Here is a 15,000-nt window from a genome sequence, read left to right as displayed (position 1 = left end):
TTGTTTTGTTCACCCCCTTTTTATCTGGGCTTTTTGCTGTTGTTTTTTGTTCAGAATGCTCGTGTTTCATGGATATTTTGTTCACTGCAATGCTGTAAAACTTTTTCTATCCTATCATAGTCTACTGTAAACAGTATTTATACTGCACCTCCTGTAGGCCTAGTCAACAGTAACAATACAAATAAATAATAATAAAAAAAGATTTGCTTTTTACTGGAATGCATTTGAATGTGAACATTACATTTGGACATACAGTTCCCAGCCAATACATTTAGTGTAAAAATGCTGGATTGCATGTTTTGCATGCAAGTACCTGTAAAACTGAAACATAAAAGTCTATGCAGTTTTTGTAATGTCAACAGTAGCCAGTATTTTGAAACCTAGTGTACTCTGATTGACTGCATGTATCTTGTGAAGTGAAAACAAGCTTCATTCTTTGACAAAATAACTTCATTTTGAGTCAGGTTTCCAGTGTTTTGGTAAAGTTAGTGTGTGCAGAGAAATGACGAGTTAGTGTATATGTAACAAAATGTGGTGTAACAACATGGAATGTGCTTTTGAGAGGAAAATTAATCATTTGGCCAATTGTGTTTTGTAGGTGAGAGTCTGTGTTTAGAGTTTTGAAAATGTGTCAAATGAATGGACAAACGCTTGTTAGCGATTGAAAAAAACTGTAGGTCCCTCTCATACCACCTCTCCTAGTTCGCCAAGGAGATATTACTGTAACTACCGCAATAGACAAACTTCTTCCATGTCATCTCCCCTCACCCACCGTGTTTTGTTTACAGAGACAAATGGCTGTGGATTAACGAAGCAGTGGCAGAAGTTTCTTCCTCTCTGCTAAAGGAGATTTCTGGAAGAAAGGGAGCCTTCTTAGTAGTAGTGAAAACACAGAAAGTCAGTAAGAAGTTATTAGAACAGCATGTATCCACCTGTGATCCCTGAGACTTAGGATTACTATCTAATGAATTCTGATGCACCCACTGTTAAATCCAGATTCACCCAAAGCGTTTCTGTTGTTACTGAGCAGAAACACCAAATCACCATATTAAGGATCATTAAACATTGATAAGACCTGTATTCATACATTTTTTTTATTGATTTTCATTTTTTTGAATAGCTCATGCACCTGTTTATGCTTTGGCCTAAAATCCCCTGCTTAAAATTAATTAATTTTGTCTGATCCTATGCTGAAAGGGAGTCAAAGTACTCTGTCATCATCTTGGCCTATTTTTTGCTTCTTAACCACACGAGAGCCCATTTAGTTTTGAATCTGGCTGTAAGAGCGCAGCTTCAGTATTGGAAACCTGCCACTGGCGAAACAAAAAAGTGTCTGAGAACTTTATGAATGTTTTGAGTTGTTAAAAGGCCTTACGATCCCCCCCCTTCTCTGTAAATCTCCTCTTTGTTGTTGTCTTACGTAATCCTGCGTCTTTCGCAATTGGTAGCTACATCTCTAAATCGTTGCATTATGCAGTTTCTGGAGATATCTGTTTGTGTGTGTGTGTGTGTGTGTGTGTGTGTGTGTGTGTGTGTGAGAGAGAGTGTCTGCTGGCTTCTGTGAGGCTTTGCAGCTTCAGCGTTTCTTGGCTTTCTGTTGCAAGCTTCTTTGAGTTGCCATTTCTAACGTGGTTTAAGTCACTGCTTTCATTAGAAATTTAATGTTCTGCTAAATATTCGGTCTGATTGAGGGATAGAATTTTGAGTACTTGACAGATTTCATATGGTGTGTGATGTGTGTGTGTGGACATGTGTGTGCGTTGATGTGTGATAGTGTGTGTGCATACTAAATTATAAAGACAAACATATAACATTTAAGATGGGAGACAGTTCAACAAACTTACAGACCAAGACAACACAGAAAAACACCAGTAAAACAGCAGCCATGGACATTCAACACACAAGCAACAACACACGATAACTTTCAGTTTGCCTCTAATATTGCCCTGTCCTGGCCACTTACATTAGAATGCTGACCAAATCTCTGCAAGTAGGACGTTGGCCAGGAGATTTGTCAGTGTTTGACTCAAAGGAATTCACTGCAGCCAGCCTTGCTGCCTCCCTGCCTAGAATTCAGTTACACAGGGATGGGAGGGCAAGCCAGGTAACAGCATGTACTTGGGCCTGTGCACGCACAGACAGCAGACAGTGAGCGGGTGAGTCCAAGGTACAGATCTGACACCACTGCAGAGACTGTAGTCATTTCATTCTGGTGATATGGTGGTTGGAAATGGCCCAAGACATGCGAGAATAGGAACATTCTGAAGAGAAGAAAAGAGAAGGGAGAGGCACTCACTCGGAAATTTGAAGAACCTGAAGTATGCTGATTTGGTACATTTAGCCCGATACAGTTTTGAGGCCCATGATTGTGAGTGTAATGCACTGAATTGCTAGGCTGGGTGAACCCTGCCTGACCTGCCGGCGAATTTGGATTTCGCCCTGCAGCTCAGGCTGGAAACCTGCACATCTATCCCACCTGCATCCTGTCCACAATCTTTGGGTCCAATCACAAGCAAGCTTTTCTAAAAGACACACCGGATCGTTGGTCTGATTGGTTGAAGGACTATCCAAGCGCAGATAATCATTTGAATGTTGCCAACAGAGCTCGACAGTCCCGCCCCTGCTTTGTGAAAGCACTCCTCTTGTGCAGTAGAAATAAAGAGCAGACTCCTCATGCTAATGTTCAAGATTGAGCTTAGTATAGCCAGACTACTGAATTGCTAGCATCATGAACAGGTCACATTTGTCCTCCGTGAAACACAGCCCTGAACAGGTTGAACATGTGGTGAGGTCAGGAGTTCCCTCCCACAGCACATCACATACAGCATACGCAAGGCAACAGGCAACAGGCAACAGGCATACTGTATATCGACAGAGAATTTAGAGACATTTATGGTCTCTTGCTTAATTACTATATGAAGCTTTCGTGGATGTACTGTAATCAATGTCAAGTAGTGTATGACTCATGTTTTGCAGAAACAAATGCGCACAACTTCTATTGACTATAGCTTAGTCTACTATTAGACTATGCTATATTTAATCACATGTTACATCACTCTTTAGGTACAGATCAGGTACATTTCTATTTTGAATGTTGCTTTTCGTTAGCTCTCTGCTAATGCCTGTTTTTCATGAGAGTTTATGAGACTCAATTTTTCCTTGCAAAATGAAGAACCCCATATAAATGACACTTACAAAGTAATTAGGCCCAAGATTGTGTGGAGAGCAAATAGAAAATAGATCACCATGCATGACTATTATTCCCAGCTATAAATCAAAAGTAATTGAGCATATCTCTTAAAACATACCCATACACACACACACACACACACACACACACACACACACACACACACACTGTGACACACACAAAGTTAATAACCACACCATCCTTCCCTTCACACACACACACACACACACACACACACACACACACACACACACACACACACTCTCATACAGACACACACTGTGACACACAAAGTTAATAACCACACCTTCCTTCCCTTCACACACACACACACACACACACACACACACACACACACACATGCACACGCGCGCGCACACACATTCACACATTCACACATTCACACATTCACACACCTTTTCAAACTACAACTTTTCTGGTTCTTCAGCAGGACATAGTCTGAGGGCATCTTCCGTCCTGACCCTGAAACAGCTCCCCCGCAGAATTCTGCTGTGCCTCTCTCATCCCCCACCCGCGCACCCGTCCACCATCACAGCAGGCCTGAGACTGACCTGAGGAAGATGAGGGATCCCATGTGTGGACGCTTTCCATGGGCGCCCTTCCCTGGTGCGATTACCAGGGTCAGCACACCAATTACCACAGTGACATTTCAACCCACAGCCTACAGCCAAAGAAGAGTGAGAGAGAGAGAGAGAGGGGTTAAAGGGAGAGATAGAGAGAGAGAGAGAGAGAGAGAGAGAGAGAGATTGGGGAGGGGGGTGTAGATAGATAGGGGTTAAAGAGAGAGAGGGGCAGAGAGAGAGAGAGAGAGAGAGGGAGAGAGAGAGCTAACACCTCTCCGTCGGTGCTATTTCCACTCTCTGATCCTGGGTGTGGAGAAGTCTCTGAGTCAGAGCTGGGAGGAGAGAGAGGAACACATGGGGAACTTATGGGAGGACCGGCGCACACACCTGTTCTGCCTGAGGGAGAGGGCCAGCCGGAATGACGCTGCAAATCCGAGGGAACATCACAACAGACACACGCTTTGCCCTTTGTCCAACAAATAAAGCCCAAAGCAGCAGAAGAGGGCATTTGTTATCCTTCAAACAGTAATCAAGCAAAGTGAAAGCAACATGTCATAAGTAGGGTGTCTAGAGTCCTTTTTTACATCTTATGAACAGCCCTAACTATTTTATTTACTGGAATACTTACAATACTTCAATTCAGTTCAGGAAAGGAGATCGATGTCTCTTATCACCTGACTTTGGGTATAGGTACAGTTAAAGCACAGAGTTATAAGGGGACATTGATCTCAATCCCTGGTGGAGCGAGTAAAGAAAGCAGTTTAGGCATAGCAGGTTATACTGAATCTCCGATTTACCTGACATTACATTTGGCTGACGCTTTTTACTGTACATTGTACACAAGCTTTTTGGATTACATAACCCTTTCCCAACATCAACACTCTCTCTCTCTCTCTCTCTCTCTGTGGAGTGAATCATGTCATAAAAAGAGCTACTTTTCATAATAGCGAAGTTGCACGGCATCTTAACTTTGAATTAATGACTCACTTTCCAAAGCTACCTGGTAATAGGACGTAATGGACGGTGATACAAATGAGCCAATGCCTTGAAAGGAGGAGAGAGGGAGAGAGAGAGAGGTTCCACTAATCTGTCATGAAAGCCATACTGTACTGAAGAGGCAGCATTTAATGGCTAATGACCCAAAGACAGCAAAGAACACTACGGGCCCTACTTTAAATGACGGACAGGGTACAAAGTGTATCAGTTCTCATGCACAAATTATACAGTAGCTATTGTATGGTGTGTGGGAGCGTTGAGCTGACTCATCAGTGTTTGAAGTTAAGGAGTCTTTCATGGTGTTGCATTAGCAATAAGGCTTCACACATTGCCCATCATTGAAAATAGGGCCCTATAGCTTCTGAATGGAAACATCACAATTTATGCAGGACTGGGAAACGTTTGTGATGAGGTTGGTCTGTTTGAATGAAGCTTCTGAAATAGTTCATCTCATTTAATTAGTCATGTAGTCATTAACAAGCTGTTGCACATGTTTGCTGTGACTGATACACTTTCAAAGCTGTACCTCAGAGAACTCTAAATGGAATTTAGACAATAGAGTTAAACAGAGATAATTGTCCTTAAGTGTTTCCCCAGTGATAACAAAGAAAGTAGACACGTCATGTTACTATCCCAACCCTAAATTCAAAGTTGAAGGGGGGATTATAATGCTATGGGTTATGATGCCGCTTGCTTATATGGCTAGAACTTCTTATAAATACTTGCTCTTATATATATAATATAATACTATTACATATTATATCTATAATAAATGTTTTTAATAACAACATTTTTGTTCTGCAGCTATCAGATGGCCAGAACACCACACACTTCCTGGAACACCAGTCTTTGGGCCCATAGACTGTACAGTCTATGATTGGGCCCAATATAACCATAGCAACCAGGTTCCACTTCTGAACCACTTCTGTTGAGCCTTGTTGTATGACAGTTATTTTTTAGACCACTTTTTAAAAACTCAAGTAAGTGCATCTTATTATTACTATCTACATGACAAAACAATGTAGGCCTACATTAAATAATTATTTATTATTTAAAACAATTTGTAACAGGTTAGCATGTTAGCAGCCAAGCTCAAAACAAGCTAGCATGATAGCAAAAATGCTAATCAAATTGAGTTAACATGTTTGTATCTTTACATTTATTAATAACACTTTATTATTATTATTACCAAGCATTATTACTACTTTATAAAGTAGCTTGTTAAGCACTATGTTTTAATCAATAGTTTACACATTAGTGAGTAGGCCTGGCCTATAAGTCATTGGACGTGTATAACCTAAAAAAAGTTAATAGGCCTACAGTCAGACCAAATGCTGCCCCCCCCCCCCCCCCCCCTCTTGAACGGATGCTCTCCTGTTCACCATCTTTGTCCCTCTCTGCTTTTCTCAGTCTCTTTCACTCATTGTTTTCCCTACTGACCTTGTCTCTCACACATTTCCTACCTGTCTCTGTGTCTGTCTCTCTCTCTCATTCTCTGAAAGATAGGAAGGCAGTCCCACCACAATGCGTCCCAGATTGGCCACACCAACTCTGATAACCCTGCTGCTCTTGCAGCTGATTGTCATGGTGGTAATGTTAAGCTGTTTCCACCAGTTCCCGGTGAACACCCCCTTGACTCCGGTGAACAACCCCTCACCCCCGGTGACCACCCCCTCGCTTTTGGTGAACACCCCCTCGTCCCCAGCAAGCATCCCCGCACCTCCAGTGCAGCGCAAGGTCCACGTGCTGCTACTGTCGTCATGGCGATCCGGTTCATCCTTCCTGGGCCAAGTGTTTAGCCAGCACCCGTCCGTCTTCTACCTAACGGAACCAGCAGGGCACGTGTGGAGGGCACAGGGGAACACGGCACGGGGCCGGCGCAGGGCCACGCGTGACCTGCTGCACCGGTTGCTGCGGTGCGACCTGTCCGTCATCAACTCCTACCTGTTGCTCATGTGGAGCTACAGCCGGGCGCTGTGCTCGCCGCCGGCGTGCGCGCTCACGCCGCGCGACTCCCTCAGCAACCAGACGGAGTGCCAGAAGCACTGCGGCAGCCGAGGCCTGGCGAAGGCCGAGGAGGCGTGCCGCAGCTACTCGCACGTGGCGCTCAAGGAGGTGCGCCAGTTCGAGCTGGAGTCGCTCTACCCGCTGCTGCGCGACCCGACGCTCGACCTGCGCATCGTGCACCTGGTGCGGGACCCGCGGGCCGTGTGGCGCTCGCGTAACGAGTCGGCCTCGTCGTTTTACCTTGACAACGCGCTGGTGCTGGAGCAAGGTGACGGCAGGGGAGCCGAGGTGGAGTACCGCGTCATGCAGGAGGTGTGCCGCAGCCACCTGCGCATGCACGAGACGGCGCTGCTCAAGCCGCCCGACGTCCTGCGCGGTCGCTACAAGATGGTGCGCTTCGAGGACCTGGCGCGTGACACGCTCGCGCAGGTGGAGGCCATCTACCGCTTCACGGGCCTGGAGATGACGCAGCAGCTGCGGGACTGGGTCTTCCGCATCACCCACGGCAAAGGCACGGGCGCCAGGAAGGACAATTTCCAGATCACCTCACGCAGCGCTGAGGACGTGGCGCGTGCCTGGCGAACAACCATGCCCTTCGAGGCGGTGCAGCGCATCCAAAAGGACTGCAAGGACGCCATGTCCCTGTTGGGCTACCGTACGGTGGGCAGTAAGACGGAGCAGCGACAGCTGGACCTGGACTTGCTGTCCCCACAGGAACCCTACCAGTTCAGTTGGCTGCCGTCCAAGACCACTGAGCGTCCCAGTGATGGCTAGCAGTAGCACCCCATGCACAAGATCTTAAGGTAGCCTCAAGAGTAGACCAGTTATTCAGACATGTAAAATGTTTATAAGAAAGGTAGACCTAATTTTAGGCTACTCAATTAATTACAGCCCTTTTCTAAATAAAATGGCTCAATAAGGTTTGTTCTCGTGCATTACAGGTTTTCTTTCTGCATGCTTCAGTAATATTTGTATGCACTATAATCTGCCATGTCAGGACGGCGTGTATTGATTGACCTTGTGCAGGTATCTCCATGCAATAAGTTTGAATCCTACTTCATCGTGCGTTTGTTCAGTGTGTCATGATTAGGACACAAGTCTGCATCTCATTGCTTTGCCACAAGGGTGCCTCAAGGTTCAGTGCTAGGGCCCCTTCTTTTAGTTGTGTACACTACCTCATTGGGCCCAATCACTCCACTCACATTGCTTTTCATATCACTGCTACGCAGATGATAGTTTATCTTTCTTTCCCACCTGATGATGCCACATGCTCGGTGTGGATCTCGAACTGTCTCTCTGATATATTGTATGTGCTTGGATGAAAGTACGTCACCTTAAGCTAATTAAGGTTTGGTAATTCATAATAATAATAAAGATTTTTTTTAATGCAAACATTAGCAGTTTATTTCATAACTAGTGAATTACAACATTGTGGAAGATCATAATTCCAACGACTACCAACCCATCAGTCACACTAGTCACATAAGCCCAATCACAGCCACACCTGATTGTGCAAGCATACCAGCAACAGGTCTTACTTGAGCTTCCCTTGCCTATGAAAATACCATGAGTCAGAGGATTTAACACATTAGGTAAGTTGTATTTGTCCATGACTGTACATAAACTACTGTTAAGTGACATACTGTAGCTGGCAGCTAGATGTAACCGTCAACTAGCATAACAGCAAGTTGTATCGTTTCATTGGTGACGTTTCATTCATTCAAGACGAGTGATGTGGTCCCATTCCTGCTCAAAATAGGATTTCAGCTGCTCAACAGACTGGGGCCTTCTTAATCATGGCTGTCCTTTTATGATACACACAATTATACAGATCTGGTCTACAGATAGGCCATTTTAGCTCATGGACTTTTACTCTAATAGGAGAAATACTGTTTTAGTATGTGCAAAATTCATTTTGCCATTGTTTTCTTCAAAATACTCATACTTTCCTGAAAATGGGGACTCTTGACTGCTGGGTTTTGAACTGTGCAATTTAACAAGTCGGATAAGTTGGGTATTTGAAAAGTCCCTCTCCTCTTTAGCCCAGAGGAGTCCATGATTTCCACAAATATTTGCACATTTTGATTGGTCTAACGGAAGGACCTTCTTCTCTTGATATAGAAGCAGTGGAAAGTCAAACTTCATCATCCAGGATGCCTCCCAGTCCCACCCCCTCCACCAAAGCTTTGAGCTATTACCATCAGGAAGAAGGTTCAGAGTGCCTCTGGCTGAAAGTCATTATACAACAAATCCCTCATTCCCAATGCAATACATATACAAAACTCATGCTACTGACACATCACACACACTCCTTGAATCAAAAGAAAATGTTCTAACATGGCAACATATTAGACGATAAAGCTTTTGGAATCTTTGATCTTTTTTTGAGAAACTTGAATCTTTGAATCTTTTTCAGATTTCGGGTTGTATAATAATGTTGCCAACTAAATATTCCATTTGATGTCATAACACACTCAAACAGACATTACATGTGGTGTGATTGCACAGTGAAATATTTTATTCCTGAAAAAAAAAAAAAAAAAAGCTTTGAGGCTGCTTGGCCCCAGAGGTCAAAATCTGAAGTGACCCCTAGTCTAAAAATGAAGGTTGCAGTCTAAAAGAAAAACACTGAACAAAATGTCATGATTTAGTCATAAAATGCACAATACCTTTTATACATGAGCTTGTGTGCTCCACGATTAGATTTTGTATTGTATGTTAGGCAGAGGTTTAATAGAACTGGCCGATCTCTGTGTGGCCCACTGACTGCTAAGCAGAACCTGTGAATGGGACCGCTTTAATCTGGACACGGCACAGACACTGTAAGATTAAGAGGGAGTTATTTAAAGAGACGGAGCATCGTACACACCTGCCCATGGTGGTTACAATCAATAAGTCTATTTAGCCAGCACAAAGAGGAAAACGTGAAAAAGAAAAAGAAGAAAGAAAACTCACACTGAAAGCATTGCCTGAAAACAGTTTAATATGTTATGGCACCTATTTCAAATTTAGATGTTCATTTTTTTACTCTTTACCATAATTCTGGTTACATAACATGAAACACTATCCTCATTTTCTTATCGTCCACCTTTTTTAATGGAAATTCTCTCATAAATGATTACGCAATTTTTACCCTCAAAGAACATTATCTACCTATTCACGGGCATAAAAGTAAAAGATAGCCGTCAAAGAATTAGTTAGCAGTATGAGCATATAGACATCCCTGCCATCACCTTGTTCACTGTCCAACACTGGGCAGCTAAACATTAAAGAGAATCAATTATCCACTTCTCTCCTCAAATCCGGTATAATTCACTCTGAACTAGATAACTGCTGATAATTTTATTCCATCTGAATGACTCCATTAACCTGCACAGTGGCAGCTTTGCTATGGTTACGGTTACGGTTATGGTTATGGGATTTGGCAGACTCTTTTGTCCAAAGAGACATACAAATAACAACAATAGAACTGTTCAATTTAACAGTAACCAATTTCAAAAATGGGTAAGACTACATTAAGGAGAATAGCATTAATAAAACAACAATTCAATCAATAGCCTAATAAAAAATAAACAAATACTGTAATATACAAACCATAATACATAAAGAACGCTTAATAAACTAAGTGCATGTTGAACAGTTATGTCTTTAGACCCCTCTTGAAAGACCCAAAACTATCACAGGAACGGAGAGCAGTGGAAAACTCATTCCACCAACATGGAACCACTGAGGAAAATATAGTCTTGTATATGACCCAGCGTTTATGGCTGTTCGACACAACAGACGCTCACAATAAGACTGTAGTGGGCGGTTGGAGATGTACAGCTTGATTGCTGAATTAAGATACTAGGGAGCAGATCCAGTCAGTGTCCTACAGGCTGAAGTGAGAGATTTACATTTAATTCTGGCCACTATAGGGAGCCAGTGGCGAGTAACTAGGAGAGTCCTCCCTTTATTGTATGACGTTCAGCTGTGTTTTTCTCTCTGTTAAGCTTCAGATGACTTCTGTGCAGTACAGGGAGCCAGGAATGGTGAATCGACTAAGAAAAAATGAAGAAAAAGTAGGAGAAAAAAAGAGAAGACTGTCACCTAGGCAACCATCGAGTAAGAAGGGCAAGCACTGTATGTGCAGTAACATGGCTGATATTAATGTGATCTCTCTGCCCCCTCCCTGCCTCCTCCCTGCCCCCCCCCCCTCTCTCTCTCTCTCTCTCTCTCACACACACACACACACACACACACACATACATTGTGGCATTGCATTCATCATTCTAAGTGAACTATGAATCCTATGTACCGCACATACATACCAAATCCAGAAAATTCCAGTGACGTGTGCTGTCTGCTGTGCGTGTATGTACTGCATGTCCATAGAATCCACAGTGCCTGTGTGTGTGTGTGTGTGTGTGTGCTTCTGTGTGTGAGTCTCCAAGAGAGGGATAGACAGAGAGTGAAATAATCTGAAGGAATGAGGAGGAGTATCTCTCAGGTGGAAGGCAGGCAGGAGGATCACCGTGAAATAGCGTGGCGAGGAAACGTTCACTCCACACAGAGAGACTTCGCAGCCCCCCGCGGCTTTCCCATTTATGGTACAGGCAGCAACACTGCCACAGCGCATTTATCCTACACATGCCCAATTTCACTGTTATCCAGAATTACTTTAGAGGAGATGTATCAGATTTCATGTGCACTGATCCTTGAAACAGGTGTCAGGGAGTGCATTGAACTCCGGCATAAGGAATATGCTGTGCCCTAAAAAGTGAATGCTCAGCGTTTTGGGGGATATACAATAACTACTTTGCCCACAAACACCTGGAAAGCACTTTGTCTAAGCCTAGATTTTGAAAATGTGACTCGATTGTTATTTCACTGTGTTTTGATGTTTAAATCTTAAGATTTAATGCCTGAAGCTATGGTCTTTTTGGAAATGAAAGGTTCTGCTTCAACAAACTGCACCAGTCATCCTAATTCAGTGGGAGAAAAGTCTGCAGAGACCTTCCTCCTTCACTCTTAAAAAGGATGAGTTGGAAACAACACAAACTGTGCTGTCCCTGTCTGGACACAGAGATGTGTTAAAAAAAAAAAACAACACAAGTTGTGTTATTTTCAACACTCATTGTGTAACAAAAAATAAAAGCAGAGTGTTGGAAACAACACTGACTGTGTTGACTCTATTTGGAAACAGAGATATGTTGTTTTCAACAGATTCATTTTAAGTGAGTGTTTTTAAGCAATCTGTCTGCACTATGACTTGCCAGTCTCTGACATGTTTTTCTTTTTGTTCCGTCTAGGAGCCCTCTGCTGAACGAGCACACAAGCTCTGGCTAATATTGCTAATGATGTCCGTGACTTCTCCAGTCTCGACCCCGTAGACAGCGCTGGGCCTCTCCCTGACTGAGCTGCTCTGCTCGTCTGGCTCCAGGCATCAGGAAGGCCGGTGAGAAATTCACCTCTGTCTGAAACACTTACAGCTGATGGGGAGAACGTACCACAGTAAAGGTGGGGTGGCCAAAGCAAGTGGGTTTTAACCTAAATGCTACGAACATTTTTCTTAGTAGTTCCAGAGTTACTTTCTGAAGGTCATTGTAATTTTTCTTAATTGAGACAATTAATTTCTCTCTGCTGAGTCATTTGAATGTATCACTGAGGCAAATGATGGTGAATTTTAGAAGGTTATATACACAAACAACTATAGTGAAATTGTATAACAGAAAAATGCAATAGGCCATGGCTATGGTCTTGCACTTTGTATCAATAGTTAGTCATAAAGTATGTATGTATACAGTACACATTTCCCAGTTAAATTAATATGGACTATGAGGTGATTTTGGAGTACGGAGTATTTCCATATTACACAAGCTGACTATAACAGAGTAATAAGGTGGCGACATACAAATTGCAAATTCTAAATGAATTAATTAAAGATGTCATAAAACAAAACTCACAGTCACTTAACAGAGGCTCAGAATGTGAACAGCACCAAGGGAGTCCTGAGAGACCACAGGGTAGCACATAACTAATTCAGAAAATTATTTTAAAAAGGGACATGGGAAAATGTGATAGAGAATGAGGTGAAAATTAACCACAGGCTAGGCAGACAAGATTTTCTTTATACACACGGCTTTTCAATGACTGCCCTTAACTCTTCCTTGGTAATGACACTATTAGCAGAGAGGGTTAAAGCGGATCAAGGATCTTTGCTATTAGTGTCCAAATTCAATTTTAAGTTTTTGTTGTTAAGGTGTGGAGGGATACAGTACAATGTTGGTATCCTTCATGGCAAAGGCAGGTCACAATCATTAAAAATACTTAAGTATAAACTGCTGGCAAATAGTACAGTACATGTCCACAAATCCTGTCAAACTGGGGTATACAGAAAAAAGTTCAAGTTCAAGTTCAAATTAATACTCAATGTATATCAGTTATTAAAGTTATGTTGCACTCTTTTAACAAATGCACAATTATTTGATTATTTCCGTCCATCACTGAAGCGAAGGCTAGCTTTCAGGTCACTGTCAGCGGCTTGTTGCTGGACCACCTTATTTTCCCGTTTACTGTTGAGGGCCAGATAAATAGCCTCTCAGCTCAAGGTAAGCCTCTTGTTCAGTAAGCCTCTTTCTCTCCCTTCTAAACTGACCTGCCCACATCATCTGAATGATAGCCTTCCCGCCGCTGGTGCAAATGATTCCGTCCTCTTTCTTTCTTTTTTTTTTTACAGAAACACCCATCTCCCCTCTCCCCTCTTCCCAACCCCCTCGGTCATTCCTGGCTTATCTTTTGTATGTCGGCCCAGCAGGGTCCATTTACCATCGAAAGCGTCTCGGCTCCCTGAGAGGCTGAGCCTGGCCGGCTTCTGACAGACATACGGCGCGGCGAAGGCGGTGGCCGCGTCACCACATGTACGACTGTTGATTGTTTAGCTTCTCAGCTGGTATTACGGTGACTCTGGACTCTCAATCTTCTTATGCTTTCACAGAGAGATGTTTTTTTTTCTAGGCAGGGGGGTTGTCTCCGCGAGGTTTTGTAAATAATAATGTTGTTTGGGAGGTTACGCCATCCTTTTTATCCCACATGCGCTTCTGTGAACGGCAACTGTTTTCAGCTGTTGATGGAACCGGTAAAAACTTCAAACGCGGCACAGACCAGAGCGATCCGCTGAACATTAACACAAAATAGACTCCATCATGGTGATGAGCGAGCAAAACACTTTGAAGTCGAGGTGGGAGCTGCAAATACAACACACTGCAGCCCACAATATAGACGTAAACACTTGACCTTTTCTGCTGCAACGGCGTGCAACAATCCTGACTTCTGGTAAAGTGGTAAACCCTTGGGGCTAAAGTTTATATTTAGACTCTAAACAATTGGCTTCTCGTAGTCTTAACCCTTTCTATCGCCTTTCCAAGGACACGGTGGTGACACTTGCCAAATGGCCACAATTGATTGTTAGGCTAATACCACGGAGAACTCATTAGTAGAGTGTGAGGGATACCACAAGAGCATTAGAGGGCCCTGAGGAATCTCTCTCTCTCTCTCTCTCTCTCTCTCTCTCTCTCTCTCTCTCTCTCTCTCTCTCTCTCTTCCTTTCACTCTGTCTTTGTCTCTCCATCCCAACCCATTGTTCAGGATTTTTGTGAATGGCCCCCATAACATGAGAACTGAACTGGCTGAACTACAAGAAAGAAAAGTATTCCTGGCATATTTCCAAGAGGACAAATCAGATCATTTGTTTTCTTCCTCGGTGGCAACTCAAATCACTACTTGAGTATCTCAGCTGTCATCAACATCTTGACAGTGCATCTGTGTGCATCCTTGAGGACTTTGACGTGCAAGATAGGATTGACTGAAACCGAACACAGTTTGTACAGTGGTGTGTGACATGAAAAGTATAGGTATTTGCTCATGTAGACGTCTTGGTCTAGTCGGGCTGATAGAGTCATTCCACATGCTCCTGATGCTCTGCGTGTCACTTGGGGTCATGACTCACTTGTAGCTGACAAAGGGGCTCTTCCTCCCAGCAGCATTCAAGCGTAAAATATTATAATAATTCCCTGACAGAAGTGTCTTCTCACTAATTTTAATGGCACATTTTGATTATTAAATAGCAATATTTACACCGGGGCTGAGTTAGAATTCCCACGGAAGCCTGAAGGAGTCAAATAAGTGAGGTTTCCAGGAGGTTATGGCCGGTGCAACAGAGTTCCATCTCCGTCCAGATCAATG

The 15,000-nt window shown here is 43.3% G+C and overlaps 1 protein-coding gene across 1 annotated transcript; it reads left to right on the top strand.

Annotated features, from left to right (window-relative positions):
* Nucleotides 1-6,363: 6,363 nt before the first annotated feature.
* LOC134067946 (carbohydrate sulfotransferase 6-like) lies at nucleotides 6,364-7,561 on the top strand. The gene has a single exon (XM_062523435.1). It carries the CDS (start codon nucleotides 6,364-6,366, stop codon nucleotides 7,549-7,551), a length of 1,188 nt encoding a protein of 395 aa, XP_062379419.1. The 3' UTR covers nucleotides 7,552-7,561.
* The last annotated feature ends 7,439 nt before the right edge of the window (nucleotides 7,562-15,000 follow it).

This window comes from Sardina pilchardus, chromosome 20 (assembly GCF_963854185.1).
Source record: "Sardina pilchardus chromosome 20, fSarPil1.1, whole genome shotgun sequence".
Lineage (NCBI taxonomy): Eukaryota > Metazoa > Chordata > Actinopteri > Clupeiformes > Clupeidae > Sardina > Sardina pilchardus.
This window is presented reverse-complemented; position numbering and strand designations above follow the sequence as displayed.

What these genes read in the sequence shown, in the direction of transcription:
- LOC134067946 (XM_062523435.1), top strand. Translation starts at nt 6,364, where the DNA reads ATGTTAAGCTGTTTCCACCAGTTCCCGGTGAACACCCCCTTGACTCCG.